Source organism: Larimichthys crocea, chromosome XIX (genome assembly GCF_000972845.2).
Source record: "Larimichthys crocea isolate SSNF chromosome XIX, L_crocea_2.0, whole genome shotgun sequence".
In the NCBI taxonomy this organism is placed as follows: Eukaryota; Metazoa; Chordata; class Actinopteri; family Sciaenidae; genus Larimichthys; species Larimichthys crocea.
The window spans coordinates 1460271-1479687 of record NC_040029.1 but is presented as its reverse complement, the minus strand read 5'-3'; the positions used below and the strand labels follow the sequence as shown (position 1 = coordinate 1479687).

The 19417-nt window shown below is 38.4% G+C and overlaps 2 protein-coding genes across 3 annotated transcripts; both read left to right on the top strand.

Moving 5' to 3' along the window:
* The first annotated feature begins 2737 nt into the window (after positions 1-2737).
* On the top strand, positions 2738-19131 carry LOC104926391 (glucagon-1). 2 transcript variants are annotated; one of them, XM_027291445.1, is made up of 6 exons: positions 2738-2743; positions 2869-2870; positions 17058-17120; positions 17227-17333; positions 18298-18453; positions 18907-19131. In XM_027291445.1, exons 1-6 carry the CDS (start codon positions 2740-2742, stop codon positions 19025-19027), a joined length of 453 nt encoding a protein of 150 aa, XP_027147246.1. In that variant the 5' UTR covers positions 2738-2739; the 3' UTR covers positions 19028-19131. The 2 variants fall into 2 exon arrangements, with proteins under 2 accessions (XP_027147246.1, XP_027147247.1); XM_027291446.1 differs by lacking the exons at positions 2738-2743; positions 2869-2870 and having other exon boundaries at positions 17110-17122; positions 17229-17333.
* LOC104926392 (dipeptidyl peptidase 4) lies at positions 4440-14282 on the top strand. The gene is made up of 26 exons (XM_010740239.3): positions 4440-4653; positions 4759-4846; positions 5299-5391; positions 5960-6051; positions 6215-6289; positions 6374-6426; positions 6510-6579; positions 6737-6857; positions 8039-8193; positions 8307-8404; positions 8504-8633; positions 9458-9496; positions 9621-9716; positions 9875-9945; positions 10178-10231; positions 10307-10422; positions 10546-10593; positions 10830-10925; positions 11682-11751; positions 11841-12035; positions 12278-12332; positions 12522-12621; positions 12726-12784; positions 12894-12966; positions 13594-13667; positions 13782-14282. The coding sequence occupies exons 1-26, from the start codon at positions 4651-4653 to the stop codon at positions 13872-13874; spliced, it is 2217 nt and encodes a 738-aa protein (XP_010738541.3). The 5' UTR covers positions 4440-4650; the 3' UTR covers positions 13875-14282.
* Positions 19132-19417: the final 286 nt, after the last annotated feature.

The window sequence follows — 19417 nt, the reverse complement described above, 5'->3', positions numbered from 1 at the left end:
TATGAATATTTAGTTTATAATAGGGGGCGGTAGTAGCTCAGTCCATTGGGACTTGGCTTGGGAACCGGAGGGTGGCTGGTTCAAGTCCCGCATGGACTAAATATGGAAGGTGGACTGGTAGATGCCAGTTCACCTGAGGTGCCCTTGAGCAAGGCACTGATCCCCCCCCCCAACTGCTCGCTGGGCGCTTCTCAGGGGTCCCATCACTCCACCATCTCTCTCCAAAATTGCATGTCTATACCTTGTACTGCATGTGTGTGTATCTGGGTTAAAATGCATGTAAAATAAATGAAGTGCAAAAAGAATTTCCCCGTTCGTGGGATTAATTAAGTATATCTTCTTCTTCTAACAAAAATATGTGGGATCTGTTTTTTAATTAAACAAATATAATAATTAAAAACACACACATTAACATTTAAAACACAGGAATTTAGTGTGGAATTATTATAAATTAATGCAAAGATGTAAACTAACGCCATCTCAAGAAGTTACAACAGTAAAATGCTGCGCATACACTGATGCATCAGAAATTAACAATCTACTGATGTCGGATAGGGTAATATATCAATATTTGATGCAATATTTGAGGTTTGAAAGCAAGTCTTTTACTTCAAATGCAGTATTGTTGCATTATTGTATGGGTACTTTAATACAAAGTCAAAGAACTGAGTACTTCTTGCAGCACAAAGTAAAATTAGTACTACCACAGTTTAAAAATACTCATACTAATCATATGAGAAAAAGCTGTGAAATGTTACAATATTTACCACAGAAATGTAGTCGAGTAGTAAGTAAATGTATTTATGTCTTCTGTTGGTTGATATATGATTCATGGCATATGTTCAACCTGAAACACACTTAAAGTATTAGTGGTGCAGGAGCAGGAGTGGTTAAAGTGTCTCTGTGCAGAGGTAGAGACAGTGTTGAGGTCAGCTGCTGCTACACTACATTAAGCCCATGAACACAGTGTTATGAGAATGTTAATAGAAGCTTCACTGACCCATTTCTAACACCAGTGATTCCATCGCAGTTATCCGAACTTCCAAACTCCAACGCTATTCACCCACAAGCCAAGAATGCAATTACAGCGTACGCCACATCTGCTGAAATCAGAACCGAGCGTCTCTGTTTATCACTGTGAATAAACACCGGACACTTCCCCGAGAGGAGCTGCTTACAGTTGGAGAGTGCTAACATCCAGCATCCATTGCAGGATGTAAACAGTATGTGCTGTTCCTATGACAAATGATTAACCTCGGTTTTATTATGTTTGTGCAACGTTTAACATCATTGTCAGAAACATATTTGGAATATGATCCTTTTACCTTTGTAACATATTAGAATTGAAACAATAAATTAGTTAACAACAATTTTCATAATTGATTGTTTCAGTCATTCGATCAAGCAAAAACTACAAATACTTTCTAGTTCCAGCTTCTGAGATGTGAATTTTGTATTGTTTTATGTAAAAATCTTTAGAATTTTGAAGACATCAGAACTTGTGATGGGCTTTTTGAAAATAAATGAACAGGTTAATCAATAATTAATTGTTAGGTTTAGGCCTACTTCATAATGTTATTATCTTTTTTAAAATTTTGGCTTTAATATTCTTTTGGTTTGTTAATTTTTTCTGTCCAAACCATATCATATTTGAAACAGTTGTACGCACTTTTAAATGGCTGTGCAGCCACTGCACTGTAGCGCACAAACGGCTGTGTCTCATTCACGCTCGCTCTGTTCTCTGTCTCCACACACGAACACTCTATCTGTCCAATAAGGCCAAATGTGTTCAAAGTGACACCTATAAACGATTTTAGTCGTCAGGTAAATGGAGGCATCCATGAAGTGACCCTCTTCAAACAAGCCGTGCTGCATTAAGGGAAACATTCACTGTCTATTTGTTTGCTGAGGATGTCCGGTGTGATGGGGAACGAGTGCAGAATATGATGTGTATTCCTCATAAAGGCACAGCTTTGTATTTGTTAAGCTTTTAACAGGCTTTTAGCATTTACCGTGACTGCTCAGCACTTACAGTATGTACAAAGGAAAACTTCCTCAGTCTGTGGCAACATGGACTAAAATTAACTTTTATTCCCTCCCTGCTCTGTTTGACGCATATCATGTAGTTCTGTCAGAAAAATCTAAGAGAGTATATATTATTCTTATATAATGTGAATAGTGTTTTTACCTTTGAAATTCTCCACCCTTGTATCCAACAGTCGCTGACATAGTTCCCAGGCCGTCTTCAGGAACTGGACTGAAACAGGAAGCCTATTAATGATTATGTAAATACAGTGTGTGCATTGCAGGGAATTTATGACCATTTATTAGCCGTTTTCAGAGCTTATCAGCCATCCAGCAGTTATGTGAAGTCACGTGAGGCTGTGGTGGACTGCTCACGCCTGGACTATGAAACATAAGGAGTGAAAAATGCAGGATATTTCAGCGATAAGTTGAAATACACAAAATGTGTTTGCATGTTGTCAAGATATTTAAATCTAGACTAAAGTGGTGGACTGACTGCTAAAAGAGTCAAGCAGTTGGAGCAGAGCATCAAATTCCTCATGTATTTTATGGATTATTAGATGACCCATATCATTAATATGTCAGTACGCTTAATTTAGAAAATACTGAGACAAATCATCTTCTCAGTAAGTACACTGATGAGGTCAATCCAAGACTATAGTCCTTAATTTTTCCTTGTAAAAACATAAGATCATGAAGGAGGAACTGAGGCTGATGAGTCGGAAAATTAAATTTAAACTAGAATCCTATTTTTACATCATGCAAAAAAAAAGGGGAAGCAGCTCAATAAAAGTAGACCTGGATGTTTTCAGCAGCAAAACTGTGTATTTAATGAGGAGCCAGGAGTGTGTTAAGCTTGAACTATAGCGTAGCTGTGGAGCTTATGTAACTTCTTGCTGAGCAGCACCCACAGGTGACAATTATTGGATAATGATAAATGTGCAAACATAGTGTAACAGCAGGGAAAGTAGAGGAGTCGTAAAGTCAGCACACTGACTCAGTCGTGTCTGTTTTACAGCAATATCTACATAAGTTTGCAAGCATTAGCCCTTATAACCTAGTGTGGCCATACCAGACTAGGTAAAGCTGCAGCAGCAAAGTATGTGTGTATGTGTGTTTTATTGCATAAGAATTTCACTTGTAAGAAGAAGAGTGTGTTGTTTCTTTGACACGGTGTCGCTTTCAAGTGAAACTAATGTAACTTTTGCTGAGCAGCAGCCACTGGATGATGATGAATGCTAAAATACAGTCTGAGAGTTGCGCAAGTAGTAGTGTAGAAGTGAGGAAACTGAGTCAGTAACTCAAGTTATACCGGAATATCAATTTTGCAACCATACATGACAAGTCATACCAAATTGAGGAAGGCAAAAAAATCCCCATTTGTAACTATGAAATGACAAATTTGCAAACTACACAATATCCCTTAATGTCTTCTGATCTATGAGAGTATTGTATAATATTATATAAATCTGTACGGGAATGTACCCTGATGTCGACCCTACATGTGATAAATGTAAAGGTGCACCTGCCTCACTCTACCACATGTATTGGACATGCCCCTCTTTAGGTAACTTTTGGTTTTTCATGCGTTATCAGAAATCCTCCATCATCGAATTGAGCCCAATCCCTTGACTGGTATTTTTGGCATTGCTCCAGATTTGAACTTACATAAAGCTATGCTCAACTTTCTTGCTTTTGCCTCTTTACTAGCCCGACGAGCTATTTCACTTAAGTGGAAGGACCCAGTTCCTCCTTCCTGTTCACATTGGCTCATGGACATGATATCCTGCATGAATCTAATGAAGATTAGATACACTATTTGGGGATCAGAAAACAAATTCTACAGAATATGGCGTCCCTTCTTGGTATTCTATAAAAAAAACCTTCAACAATAATTTCTGAGTAGCGTAAGGGATTGTGTTGCGTTATGGATGTTGTATGAAAAAAATCAAAAAACTTTCTTCCTGTGCATCTTATATGTATTTTATCATGAATAAAAAGACCATTGCAAAAACAAAAAACAAAAAAATCTGTAAAACTAAAAGGATTTTGCATTTCAAATCTGTGTTTTCTGCAACATACAAGCTTGCTTTTGTTTTGTTGATAGGTTTAGTTTTTTTCCATAGGTCCGGCTTTATGACAGTAAGCAAACATTGTTTCATGACTCTTCTCACTGTGCGTCCACACTGTCTGTTTCATGCTTTTCACTCAGTAAACAGTAACTCCACTATAGTGTGTAAACTCCCTTTGGAGCTGCGGGCAGTCTGTGTGTTGCTTAACTTATTATATATAAATTATAGTCTGTATGAAAGCCATATATATATACCCAGAGAGATGGAGGTGATTTTGCCTCGACGTCTGAATGAATGACTTGTGAGTGCTTGGAGCAGTGGACAGATTGGGGAACAGCCTGTCAAGCAGCCGCACACTTCCTCAAAACACTGGAACAGCATCAAACCTGACGAACTTTACTCCACTGGACATTTATTGTCCCACCTTTGAGACTTTGACTTGAGATAATATTTAACAGCCAGCCGCATAACTTTAGTCCTCTCCGCGCGTTGGATCGATGGAGTTGTGATTCGGACGGATATTGGTTAGACACTTCACCAAAGCGCACAGACAATGGTTAGTAGCGGTTTGTAATACTCACTTATCGATGTTTTATGTTGGCTTTGCAGCACTTGGAGCTTTTTGGAGCGGCTTTTTCTGACTTTGCTCACATGTGGACAGGTTTCCATCGCAAAGGTGCTCCTCGGAGTCTTTGGTGTGGCAGTCGTCGTCATTCTGATAGCGGTACCCACAGCTATATTCCTGAAAGGTGAGTCTTTGCTATTAAGTGATTCACATGTTGACATTAATGGATCATCTGGGATCCGACGCGCCGTTAAACAATGACAGGCGGTTTGTTACGCACGCGTCATTACGCACGATCTGTTTGGACCGTTAAATGGCACATGTTTCTGTTTATGAATAAAACAATTAAATAACATAATATTCAATTAAAACATAATTTAATATTATGATATTTAATTTAATCTGTGAATAAACAAAGGGAAGGCTACAGCATGTCTTTAAATATCTTCATGTTCACTCAGTACTCAATCAATCCACATAATTACCCAAAACACACACTGACACAAGCAACACTGCACTCATTATCAACCTTTACAGCTCCCACCTTCTTTTATGACGATGACCACGATGAATGATATCTGTAAGCCGTGACCTTCAGGACTCTGCCAGCTCCTAACTTTCTAACTTGTTCTTCAGAGAAGGAGGAGGCCAACCAGAGAACTTTCACCCTGGAGGATGTCTTCAACAGTACACTCAAACCAAAGTCCTATGGCATGAGATGGATCTCAGGTGGGAGGCAGTTTATATCATCAGAACTGAACTGTTGTTTACGGCCAGGTTCTAAACTGTAAATGTGTCACTGATGATGCTTTATTATCTATCAGCACTGTCCTTTATTCTGGTTACTAATTCACCCAGATTGATCCACTCGCTCAAGTATCTGTCAGTGTGTGTTTTATAACATTCATTATTTTCTCACCAAACTAGCTGGAATTTAGTAACACTAATATAGAAAAGGATGGATGTATCATGCTGATATTCATGATCCCCAGATGATGAATCCTTCTGCATTTGCTGATCTCCTGACCTTTTTTTTGTAGCGCCACCATGAGGTTGAAATAGCTTTTTTGTTTGTTTTTATTTTTGTTTTTTTGAGTGAAATATCTCAACAACTACGATATGGAAAGCCAGGAAATTTGGTTCAGATATTCATGGCCTCTTCAAGATGAATTGCACAATTGTCAATATTAGGAAATTAACGGTGCACATGGTAAACCTGCTAAATGTGCAACCTCTCAGAGCCACTAGTCTCTCTCATCATACTGGCAGTTTATTTTACATTTGTCTTCCTCCACAGATAGTAAGTATCTGAAGAAGTCCCAGGGCTCAGTCTTTGTCCATGACGTTCTCACATCAGAGTCTTCAGTTTTCTTGGCCAAAGAATACTTTGTAAGTCACATCTGTGGGCTTCTTTTGTGTCAGCAACATAAACCACATGATATCATCAGCATGAAAACTACATACCCGCCTCAAACAAATGCAGTGTTGTCTGCGAGGTCCTGAGTAGTGGACCAGCGAGACTCTCACAACAGTTTTCTGTTTTCCAACACAGGATGAAAAAAATGCTTATGATTACCAGCTGTCTGCTGACCACAGATATGTTGCATTCATGAGCAACCATTCCAAGGTACACCGAGCTTTTATTTAGTCTCATCCTGAACTTAGTCCTGAAGTGATCTATAGTGTTTTGTGTTTGTTTTTGTCCCATTAGCTGTGGAGGCATTCATTTACAGCTTCATACTCACTCTTTGACCGGGAAACCAAGTACGTACCATGTCTATGGAGCTTTATTTTTACGCCTACAGTACTGGTTTGTAAAGCTCACTACAGTTTTCATTTCATTTCAGTAAGTTTATAGCCCCTGACATTCCTCATGAAGTGCAGTACTTTGCCTGGGCTCCTCAAGGGAACAAACTGGTAAGCTTGGACAAACAAATGATTGGTCATATGTACATAACTTTGAGTGACAGTTCGGTTTGATAGGATGAGGTGATCATGTGCAACCTTTCCCAAACAAACAGGGGTCAAACTGGGTTTCTGAACGCACGTATTTTTGTTTTTATTGTATTTTCAGGCTTATGTATGGAAGAATAATGTGTACATAAAGACCAGCCCTGGGTCGCCGCCACAGCAAGTCACTTTCAACGGGGAGGACAATGAGATTTTTAACGGGGTTCCAGATTGGGTGTATGAGGGTGAGTTGCAGATGATGCACAATGCACACTTATGTCAAACTATAAAGCCTGTATACACCTGGTATTAATATGTGGATAACCACATCTGGTCCACAGGCCTCTGTACTTACATATGGTTGGAATAAGAGTTTTTATTAGCTCCATCCTGCCTACAATGTGAACAAACATAAACACACATAGAACATCAAGATCAACTACACCAACTTTACTGTAAAGTACTTTTACTTATACGACTAATATCCAAACATGACTTGACATAAGAGGATACAAAAACATCAGCTGTAGAAAAGAAGCACATTTCATTTAGTACTGTACTTTTTGATGTCCGGTTGGGGGTCCCTCGTCAAATTTACCCTTTAAAACCTCACAGATGCAGTCAGGGGTAGTAATGAGTTACTCTATTACATGCACTTCAGTAACTTTGTGGAGTAAATTGTACTTGTTGGAGGAATTCCACTCTCACTCCAATGCATTTGAACAGAAAAATCAGTGCAATCGTGTATTTGTGCTGCTCACATGTATTGTCTTGGTATATATGTGACTAATTTTCTATGATGATGTGACATTTAAATACAGATATACATATTATAAATGCAGGTGCTTTTATCTGAGGAAGACCTATTGTTTACTCAAGTATTTATTTCCATGACTGCTTTTACGTCTACACAGAGTACTTATTATTATAAATACCAATACTTTTCCTTGAGTACAGTTTGTGTGCTACTCTAACCACCTCTTGAGGTTGAGACTAAATGATCTAACTGTGTATAAAGAACAAGCTATAGCTGTAAAATGCAAAATGCAAAAATGTAAAATATAAGATTAGAAAGCAGGAAACCCCAGTGTTCCCTCGAGAGGATTATTTCCAGCAGCGTAATCAAAACAAATGTGTCAGATAAGAAGGAAGGAAATGTTGAGGGGGGGGGGGGGGGATTCTAGGTTTCTCCAACATGCTACATGTCAGGAAATGATAAAATAAATAAATACATTTTTTCTTGTTGACAGTGTATTTCGATGAATCATTACAAAACGCATACTTTTCATACAGACACACGTATTGCAGCTCATATGATAATCAGTGCATGCGTTTTCTTCTAGTGTTCAAGTGACGATTGAACCTAAAACCTGACCCTCATGGTGTCCTCAATCCTAACTCAACTTTCACACTTTCCCCCTTCTAGAGGAGATGTTCTCAACCAATCAGGGTCTCTGGTGGTCACCTGGAGGAAGGCACGTGGCTTATGTTGAGACCAACGACACTGAGGTCCACACCATAGAGTACTCGTGGTACGGCGATAAGCAGTACCCCAGCACTGTTTCCATTCCATACCCAAAGGTGGGACATGCATTCAGGATGGCTCAGGTTGTTCTTGGGTCAGTGTATTGTTTACCTGCTTGGAATTATCTTTATTATCTGGTGTATCTTTTTTTTTTTTTTTAATTGTACAGCCAGGTACTCCCAACCCGACTGTGAGACTGTTTGTCGTGGACACTGACAACACAACAAAAATTACTGAGGTTGTTGTTCCAGCCCCATTTGGCTCAGGGTAATGAAATGTCTACTGTTATACTGCTAAACTTTAAAAATCAGAAACACACAGGAGCTTGGAGTGCCATCCTTTATTTTCTTTCTCTCTTGCCCTCAGCGAACATTACCTGGCCTCAGTGACTTGGGTGACAGATGATCGTATTGCCGTCCAGTGGCTAAAGAGACTACAAAATGACCTTCTCCTCCAAATCTACAGATTGAATGGAGCTGCATGGGATGAAGTTGAGGTAAAACACAATGTATTATTATTTCACATTAGAATAAGTATGACATGAAATATTCCACTCGCAGAGAAACTTTACAAGCGGCTTTTAAGTACACAGGCCATTTCAACAGCAATAAAACCTTCATGCAGCAACATTTTTTACTCATGGGGATGCTAAGATAAAGGTTTTATAGACCTGTACTTTCATTCTGTCAAAACTGGCTTCAGGTCAGCTGCTAACATGACGCCAGCTGTCATGCGTGCCTAAATTTAATTTAGCCACACCTAAATGATTTTAAGTTTGTCTTAAAACAATATTCACATTCACATATGTACATTGAAAGAGTTGTTGGTAGATGTAAACAGAATGCTTCCTAACACAATGAGCTGTAGACATTGAGATATTTCACTGAATAAGTGAAAGATTGGGAATGTTGGTGGTGGTATATGGGGATCACCAGTCACATTACAAAGAGACAACTACTACTTCTACCAGGAATATAGTCGTATCTACATATAGACGACTGAATCCTGAACAGTATGGTGTCTTCCATGCTTAAACTCTTGCTTTTCACTTCACTGAAAGTCGCATCGGTTGCTGATTTTAACCTGGTTGCAAAAAACTTCCGACATTTTCAGCTTAAAGCAACAAGGTCTCATGCAGCGTTTCAGTTTACTGCAGCAGCTTTAACGATGTTCATTTGTGTATTACAGTAGCCTTGCTTATTGGATGGCATCTAAAGAGTTTCTAATTTAAATAATAGATAGATAAGGTGGATGTAATGTTATAAAATGCTTTGCCTATCTTAGTGCGTCTATAAAAAGAAATTATATTTTGTTTTACAGCGACTGTCCGAGATCAGTCCCACTGGTTGGATTGGGCGGGTATGTAACTGACTGAATAAGAATCTGGTGATATCCTATATTTTTCTCATTTAAAAACAAATTCCATGAAAAGACCCAAATCATCAATGAATGGGTGTGTGTGTATCAAACTTGTTCTTCCCAGTTCTCTCCACCAGAACCGGTTTTTGCTCCAGACAACAGTTATTACCTGATAAGGAGCGACAGCAAAGGGTACAAGCATTTACACCATGTGGTCAACGTAAGTAGAATGACATATTTTAATTAGTCGTCCAATATCCGACCAGCAAAATAACCTCTTTTTTAAGGTGTGCACATTATCAGACACGGCACAATAACATTTGTGAATATTTTTTATGTTACCACCCAAACGTGTTCTGTTTTGACTCATTCATGCAGGGCAAGCCTACACCTATCACCTCAGGAGAATGGGAGGTCATTGACATCCTGAAAGTACTTGCAGATAGTGTGTAAGTTGGAATTGCGTTACATCATCTGCATACAGATGTATAAACATGCGTAACACCCATTTTCTCTCTTGAAAAAACATGCATAATGTATATTTTTATTTTATGCACTTTTCCTAAAAAAATTGTCTGGCACATTTGCTGTCTCTGGAATCAGTGGATAGAAAACAGCCCAGTCCCATGAGCTGAATTCCTTCAAAAGTCTTCACACTTATTCATACCAATTATTCCACAGATATTATTCAAGTAACCAAGAGGGCGGCAGGCCAGGAGGAAGGAATGTCTACAAGTAAGGCTTTTTTTATTTTAAAACATAATTTTCTGATTAAAAAGCATTTCTACAGTGTTTGTGTGTTTCCTTTAGGTGGACTAAAGAAAAGGGGTCCCAATGTCTGACTTGTGGGTTACATGAAAAAAACTGTATGTATAACTCAGCCTACTTCAGCCACAATGCCTCCTTCTACCGTGCGAGCTGCAGTGGTCAGTTGTGTTTTTGTTTCTTTATTTTTTTCCCTCTCTGATTTTTGCAATATATCGCTGTCTATATAAAACACTGTGTGTCTGTGTCTGTGTGTGTGTGTACACTGTCATTTTTACACAAAGGTCCTGGCATTCCTTACCATTCTCTCTTTAACAACCAGAATAATAAAGGTAAAATTTATAATTAAATCTGGTATTATATATAATAATAATAATAATAATAACAATAATAATTATTATTATCATTATTATCATTATTATTATTATTATTATTATTATTATTATTATTATTGTTGTTGTTGTTGTTGTTGTTGTTGTTGTTGTTGTTGTTGTTATTATTATTATTATAACAAAGAGAAGAATATGTTGTTCTAATGAGCTTCTTGTATGTCTACATTATGTAACAGTGGAGGATTTGGAGGACAATAAGGCATTTAGCAACCTGATATCTGACATCCAAATGCCCACCATGGAGCGAGCCACCATCACAATCGCTGGATTCAGTAAGTCGATTCAAAAACAGTTTATATTAACCAGTGGTGGAAAGTAACTAAGTACATTTACTTAGGACTGTACACAAGGTGTTTGTACTTTATCTTTCTTTATGGTAGCTTGTAAAAAATACAATATAATGTTAAAGATTAAGCCAGTGGTTTCCAACCGTTTTAACTTATGACGTCTTGTCCTACTGGGACTCACTGTCATGTTTCTCCTCTAGACTTCTCATATGGTTTCATTTAATTAAAGGAATAGTTTGACATTTTGGAATATTTATACACTTTTTTTGCCCAGAGTTCAATGAGAAGATTGATAGTACTCATATTTGTCCACTAAATATGAAGCTGAATCATTAAAAACTATTATTAAAACAGATGGTTTTGGTCTCAAAATCCAACTACAGTACAAATTCTTTGTACTACAATCTAGTAGCCAGGTTAGCTGTCGCAATCTCTTTCCAGTCTTTCTCCTAACTAACCAGCTACTGTCGATAGCTTAATATTTATCAGAAATACATGAGAGTGGTTTTCATTTTCTCATCTAACTCTCGTTAAGTCAGTGATTAAGCATATTTTTTGACAATTTGAGGTCCAAAGAGGTCAAATGATCCAATATTTAACAAAAAGAAAACATGTCCTACTCCATTCACCCTTCACTACGAGCCCTTAGATTTATCTTAATAAGCAATTCTTCCACCACTGTTTTTAAATAACTTAACAATTCATTCATATCTTTTTATCTCTGTTCATATTTTTTGACAGAACTCTGGTACCAGATGTTTTTGCCTCCAGGATTTGATAAATCCAAGAAGTACCCTTTATTGATAGATGTGTAAGGATATCTCAAAAACAAAAAAACAATACAGTTCAATTATAACTCAGCTTTTCAAAATTCATAATGACTTTTATTTCATCTTCTAGGTATGCTGGTCCCTGCAGTCAGAAAGCAGACTATATCTACAGGGTGAGCTGGTCCACCTACCTGGCAAGCACTGAGAAAATCATCGTCGCCAGCTTTGACGGAAGAGGAAGTGGTTACCAAGGCGACAAGTTAATGCATGCAATCTACAAACGTCTGGGAACCTATGAGGTGGAAGATCAGATAACGGCAGCCAGGTAAGGAAAGAGAGGAGCAGTTTAGATGAGTCAATGCATCTCCCGCTCAAACAAACACCTTCACCCTCTGTTTCCCTGGGAAGCTTGATCAAACTGGATTTGACTCGTTTCTGCTGTCGAAATGCTTTGAGGTGTAAACAGGAAATGTCAGCATCACTGTGCTGACAGTGACAACAATGATCAGAAGGCTTTTGTCCAGTTTGAATTTACTGCCCTCAGTTGAGATCGTTTTTGTATTTTAGGGAATTCATCAAGATGGGCTTCATTGACAAAGACAGAGTGGCTATTTGGGGCTGGGTAAGTTCTCAAGATGAGTATATTTAAACAAAAATGAAACATATTGCATGTGACGTAGTGTATATAGGTCAGAGGGCAACGAATGGCTCTGAAGATAAGTTAATGTTTGACCCCGCCATCAGTGTGATTGGTCTTTACTTAAGGATTAGGGCTAAGATGAGCTACACTAATGAGTTGTTTGCCTTTCAGTCTTATGGTGGATATGTGACGTCAATGGCCTTGGGCTCTGGAAGTGGAGTTTTCAAATGTGGAATGGCGGTCGCTCCAGTCTCTAAATGGGACTATTATGGTACTCTTTTTCCTTTCGAACCAGTTCTTCATGTTAACAACCGTTCCGGATGTAGTATATTCAATGACAAAGAATATCTTTGACTGTGCGTCTGTTTATTCTAGATTCCATCTACACGGAGCGTTACATGCTGGAGCCTAAACAGAATCATGCATTCTACGCTGTAAGTTTCACACTCGCTGATTTAAAAACTCTCATCTCTTTTATCTGATTGTTACCATTAGTCATGTTTTGCCTGTGATCACCAATAACACAAATGTGATTGTGTGCAGAACTCAACAGTAACCGGCAGAGCCAAGAATTTCCATTCAGTGCAGTATCTTCTGGTTCATGGAACAGCTGACGGTGAGTTATGTAGAGCTATTTATTTATGTATTTATTTCATATTTTTGCTGCATTTCTATATGATTAAAGCAGGTTACCAAAGTGAGTGTCAACTCATTTTTGTGTAAATGTTTCTGTTTTTCAGCATTAAAACCCTCGTATTCTGGGTACCTAGAGTTTTATCAGAAACACAGAGTTAGTCTATGTGATCAAACGAGGAAAATTAAAAAAAAATATTTCAAGAATCTTACAAAGAATCTGTGGATTTTATTGTCAGTGAGTGCCCTCAGACCAAACTTCATCAAAAACAGATAGATCTCTGTCATGGACATCACCGCATGGGCTGAGGAACAGTTCCAAAAACCATCTTCTCTGAACACACTTCATCACACACTTCGTCAAACCTCTACCAGGCACATGTACTTGTAAAAAAAGTTTCACCAGATCAAAAAAAACATATTTATCTTACTAAACGAGAAATATTTTATTATTTAGTGGTCAGATTTTCATTTGCAGTGGATGCTCATGGTCTGTAGTCAAGTTCTTGGTGACCCCCTGACCTTTGTTTACAGCACCACCTTCAGACTGAATGGGTAGATTGCATTGAAAGTCTTGTTAATTCCTTTTTTTTTTGTTCCTGTTTTCTAGACAACGTTCATTTCCAGCAGGCAGCCGAGATCTCTGAAGCTCTGGTGGAGGAGCAGGTGGACTTTGAGGCGATGGTAAGTAAAGTGGAGTCGCTAGAAGACTTTGGTAAAGATTTGTTTCAATGTTATTTAGAGAAGAAGAACATTAGACCTCACTGATGACGTGTCGAATAATGTGTCTTCTTTCAGTGGTACACAGATAAGGACCACGGGCTCAGCGGCTCAGCCTATCCACACGTCTACACCCACATGAGCCACTTCCTGCTTAGGTGCTTTGCATGAAGTCCACTGGATCGCCAGGAACTCTTTGTATTGCCTCATGTGAATTAAAATAAATCTTTTTTTTTGGGAGGGGGGGATAAATGTTTAATTGTAAATAAAGGTTTGATTATTCATGCTACAAATTTCAGGAGAAAATTGTGAGAGGAAACTTAATGAGTCATTCTGTGTCTGTGAAATTGTCAGTCAGAAAAAAAAAAAACTTGACCTATACGAACATATCTGTAATAATTAGATGGTTGAAATTGAAACTGTACTGTACTTGGATATAATGAATTTTTACAGTGTTTTAATTATGAATTGCGACATAATGCACCACAGTAATTTTATACAGTTTTACAAAATCTGTGACTTGTGACTGTTCGATGTAACTGTTTTGTAAAATAATAAAGAATCAAATTTAAAAAAAAACTCTTTATATTTTTGTGCTTTATTTAGGATGAAGGGTTAATCATTGTTGAATTTTCTGTACTCTGACCATACTTTGCACAGCAGCTACATGCTAACTCCAGTATACTACAGTCATTCAATTCAGTTTCATCTACAGGGCCTTGCAAAAATATTCAACCCCCTTTGGCTTTTTACCTATTTTGTTACATTAGTTCAATGTTTTTTTAATCTGAATTGTATGTGATGGATCAGAACACAATAGTCTAAGTTGGTGAAGTGGAATGAGACAAATATATACATACAACTATTTTTTAGAAATAAAAAACTGAAAATAACTTTGTTATGAAGCCCATAAAAAGCTCTGGTGCAACCGATTACCTTCAGAAGTCTCATAATTAGTGAAATGATGTCCACCTGTGTGCAATCTAAGTGTCACATGATCTGTCAGTACATATACACCTTTTTTGAAAGGCCCCAGAGGCTGCACCACCTCTCCAAACAAGTAAGGGACAATGTTGTGGAGAAGTACAAGTCAGGGTTAGGTTATAAAAAAAAAAAATCCAAATCTTTGATGATCCCCAGGAGTACCATCAAATCTATCATAACCAAATAGAAAGCACATGGCACAACAGCAAACCTGCCAAGAGACGGCCACCCACCAAAACTGACAGGGCAAGGAGGGCATTAATCAGTGAGGCAGTACAGAGACCTGTGGTAAGGCAGAGACTGGAGTATCTGTACATAGGACGACAATAAGCCGTATGCCCTATAGAGTTGGGCTTTATGGCAGAGTGGCCAGAAGAAAGCTATTACTTTCAGCAAAAAGAAAAATGGCATGTTTTGAGTTTGCGAAAAAGCATATGGGAGTGGGAAACTGGTCAGAATTAAGGGAAAGATGGATGGTGCTAAATACAGGGATATTCTTGGGCAAAACCTGTACCACTCTGTGCGTGATTTGAGGCTGGGACGGAGGTTCACCTTCCAGCACGACAATGACCCCAAACACGCTGCTAAAGCAACACTTGAGTGGTTTAAGGGGAAACATATAAATGAGTTGGAATGGCCTAGTCAAAGCCCAGACCTCAATCCAATAGAAAATCTTTGGTCAGACTTAAAGATTGCTGTTCACAAGTGCAAACCATCCAATTTGAAGGAGCTAGAGCAGTTTTGCAAAGAGGAATGGGCAAAAATCTCAGTGGTAAGATGTGGCAAGCTCATAGAGACTTATCCAAAGTGACTTGGAGCTGTGATTGCCGCAAAAGGTGGCTCTACAAAGTATTGACTTTGATTTAAAAAAAATAAAATAAAAATGTCTTCAAAGTTGTGGGCATGTTCTGTAAATTAAATGATGCAAATCCTCAAATAATCCATGTTCAGGGCGGTCGGTAGCGTAGTGGGTTAAGCGGCCGCCCCGTGTGTGGAGGCTATAGTCCTTGCTGCAGCTGGCTCTGGTTCGAATCCCACATCGGACGGCTAATTTACTGTGTGTCACTCCCCCTCTCTCTGCCCCCTGCTTCCTGTCTATCTTCAGCTGTACTATCAATAAAGGCATAAAAGGCCAAAAAAAAAATCCATGTTCATTTCAGGTTGTGAGGCAACAAAACATTAAAAAAGCCAAGTGGGGTGAATACTTTTGCAAGGCACTGTATATAGAGCCAAATCGTAACAAAAGTTACCATGAACAAGAACTTAACTAGCTCATTGGTGGGCGGCCATCTGACACCTGACCCAAGCCAGCAGTAAATACAAAGTACAGCTGAGGCTGATGGGGAATCTCATTTAAGTTGCAGATATTTGTTCATGAGTATAATTTGCTCAAAAAGTATTGGGCAAAGTAGTGTTTATAGTTCATTCTGAAGGGAACAGGAGCTCTGTATGAAAATTGCAATAGAGGTTTGAGACATTATACTCAGAACCATGTCAACCTACAGAAAAAATCAGGGGACCACCAAAGTCACGATGATCTGGGAACCATGAATGCCTGAGAACATTTCTGGGGTCTGTTTGTTTGTGAAATATCTTTCCAACTATCAGTTGAACTGCCATGAAATCCACTGGATCAATTCTAGTGGTTTTGGTGATCCCCATTAACAGGTGGATGGATTGCATGGAACATTCACATTCAAATTCAAACTTGAATCAAGATATCAGATAAAGAAGGGCTGGAAATATGTTCGAAATGATCTACCTAAGGAAAATTACTGACTCTTTTGGGTCTATAGGAATTTCTGGAATTATTGTACTCTTTCAGCTTTGACTATGCTCTTATAGCTTTCTCTTAAACTAATCAAATACACAGGACTGTATGTGAGAGTCATATTGCCATATATGAACATTTATTTTTAGAGCACATCAATCTTTAGCGAACAGCGGCCCTTGTAAAACGGAGATAACTGCCACTGAGGCAAAAAAAAAAAACGGTCAATATTTCCCATCTCTCAAATTTGATCGGAAAGAATCCACAAATACTGACTCACACGTATCGCTTCCTATCGTGATGACACAGTAGCACATTAAAGCATCTTCCCTACTTTCTGTTAAACAGGATGAGGTGCGGTTGTTTGATCTTGACACCTAAGTACCAGCTGGCATCACGCATGAATAGCATCTTTCCTCTCTGGACAAATGCTCGGCTTGTTGATTCGGTCGATGTGACGGGGGCCCGTGTCTAATGGGTTGAGAGTAACAGGTGGACCTGGCAGGGGGGTAAAATTGGCCCACCTGAGCAGACCCATCCTCCTCTTCCTATTACAGTGTATATAAGAGCACAAAGTGAGAGAGGGGACTTAGATTCAGACTCCAGGAACAAGCAGAGGAACTAACAGCACCGTTCTTTGGGGGGGAAAAAAAGAAGAAACGGTGAGTTGGATTTCGTTGAAATGGTGAAACCACTTTAGCTTTAGCTCTCTGATCCAATATGCAAACTCTTTTTGTGTGTGTCTGTGTGTGCTGTTATGTGGTATAGGTTACAACCATGAAAAGCATCAACTTCCTGGCTGGTATCCTTCTGGTCCTTGGCTTTGTCCAGGGCAGCTGGCAGGTTCCTCTACTTGAGGCTGATGACAACTCAAGGTACAGAAATCACATCTAATAAGATTGAAAATTGTATTTAGAATATTACTTTTAGCTTCATATGAGTGTCTTCAAATATGAGACAAATCATCTGAAGTCAAACTGCAGACACATTGAAGCAAAATCTGCAAAATGAAGGGCAACAACCACTCTACTCGGACTGAAATGTTCTTACTTCACAGATCTGTCAGTGAAGTTTAAGATCTGTTCTGAAAACCAATAGATGATGGAAGAACTTGAACTGAAATAGCTTTTTTAAATATCTTCATGTGAGAAGCTGTATTTGTCTCTGGACAATTAAAACAGGGGATGATACTCCTGTCATTCACTTTCTCTTAAATAATTACAATGCTGTAAATTTAGATCATCAAATTTTGAGAATACAGAACATTTCAGGGTTTGTTTGTTTTTTGTTAACAAAAAGAACAAAATTTAGCAAAGCAAATATTGGAGATAGAATTGAGGATTGATACAGCTTCACCCCTGAGGTAAAAATAAGCTTTGAAGATATTGCTGCATTTTATTCACCCTGAATAAATCCACCAAATATCATCTGAAGTGCAAATTTAGGCCATATGCAGTATTTTGGTAATGTGAAATGTTCAGGTTATATTGTATTGCTGTTCACACGAAAATAGAAAGGGCGTATTTATGAGTTTTATTTGATTTATTTATCTTTTGCTTAAATAATACATAAAAGTAAAAGTACTCCCTTAAAGGTAAACTGAATTACTACTTTACTCTTATTTTTCCTGTTCTACCGTATTACAATTTCTACTATTAGTTTTTATTTTTAAAGTCTGCACTGTAACAATTGTTCAAACATAATGAATTGGAGGTTATGAACTGAGTCAGGACATCAAGATGAAAAAAAAGAAATTAAAAGTGTAAAATTGTGTTATGATGATCTACAATCTACAATCAAAGCGGTCCTCGTCAAACTGTTTTCCCTCCTGTGCTGTAGTTTCGAGGCAGACGACACATTAGGGGACGAGGCAAGGGAGGTGTCGAACATGAAGAGACACTCAGAGGGAACTTTCTCAAACGACTACAGCAAATACCTGGAGGACAGGAAGGCGCAGGACTTCGTTCGGTGGCTGATGAACAACAAGAGGAGCGGGTCAGTGATTTTATTTTATTTTTTATTTTTTTTTAAATGGATGAATCAAACTGTTTAAAAAGCTTCAACTTGAACATTGATTATACAAGCTCAGGTGACAAATGACATAGATATCTTACATAAATGTGCCAAAAAAACTATGTAAAAATATTTAATTACAAGTAAGTCCTGCATTCACAATCCTACTTATGATGTTAATGCTGCAACATGTGACCCAGCTAGGTGTTGCTTTGTTGTTAGGAATCATAAGCCAAACTAATTTCACCAGGAAGTTAAATATTTATGACTAAATTGGCTATTATTATTTTATTAATTATTTGAGGATTTAATGGTGAGTGTGTAGACTTGATTTGAACACCCTGTCCACAGAAAATGGCAAGAGGCTCTTATCAGACCCAGAAAGCGCATCTGAAATGTTTCAGTCATCCTCACTGAGTGTCACTGTGTTTTCAGGGCTGCAGAAAAGCGCCATGCAGACGGGACCTTCACCAGTGACGTGAGCTCCTACCTCAAGCAACAGGCAATCAAAGACTTTGTCGCCAGGCTCAAGGCTGGACAAGTCAGAAGAGAGTAGGCTGTCCCTCCTTCCTCCTCCTCCTCCTACAGTTCCAAAAACCTTTAAAGGCCTACCTACCTACCTGTGTCTGATTCCACCATGACAAGAGAGACAGAGAGCTAATCAACTTCTTCTTGTGCCACCTTTTTTTTCCTTCCTTTGCTTTTTTTTTTTTTTTCTTCTTGATGTTTCTTGTGGTTGTGCAAAAAATAAATCACCTGAACTTTTTGCACTGTGTTGATTGGTGTGTTACTACACTGTCAGATGATTGTGTTTGACACAAAGCGTGCAAGCAGATGACAAATCAGTCCTCACCGATCAAAGAAACTCAAATCATCACCGATCAGACGATGATAAAAATGATGATTTTTTTTTTCTGACGAACGCTGCACTGCAGGTCAAAATTTA

Bases quoted from the DNA above. Each gene is read 5' to 3' on its own strand.
- LOC104926391 (XM_027291445.1), top strand. The intron at 17,121-17,226 runs GTGAGTTGGATT...TATGTGGTATAG, and splicing joins GGGGAAAAAAAGAAGAAACG to GTTACAACCATGAAAAGCAT. The intron at 17,334-18,297 runs GTACAGAAATCA...CCTGTGCTGTAG, and splicing joins GAGGCTGATGACAACTCAAG to TTTCGAGGCAGACGACACAT.
- LOC104926392 (XM_010740239.3), top strand. The intron at 10,232-10,306 runs GTAAGGCTTTTT...TGTTTCCTTTAG, and splicing joins GGAGGAAGGAATGTCTACAA to GTGGACTAAAGAAAAGGGGT. The intron at 10,423-10,545 runs GTCAGTTGTGTT...TTTTACACAAAG, and splicing joins CTACCGTGCGAGCTGCAGTG to GTCCTGGCATTCCTTACCAT.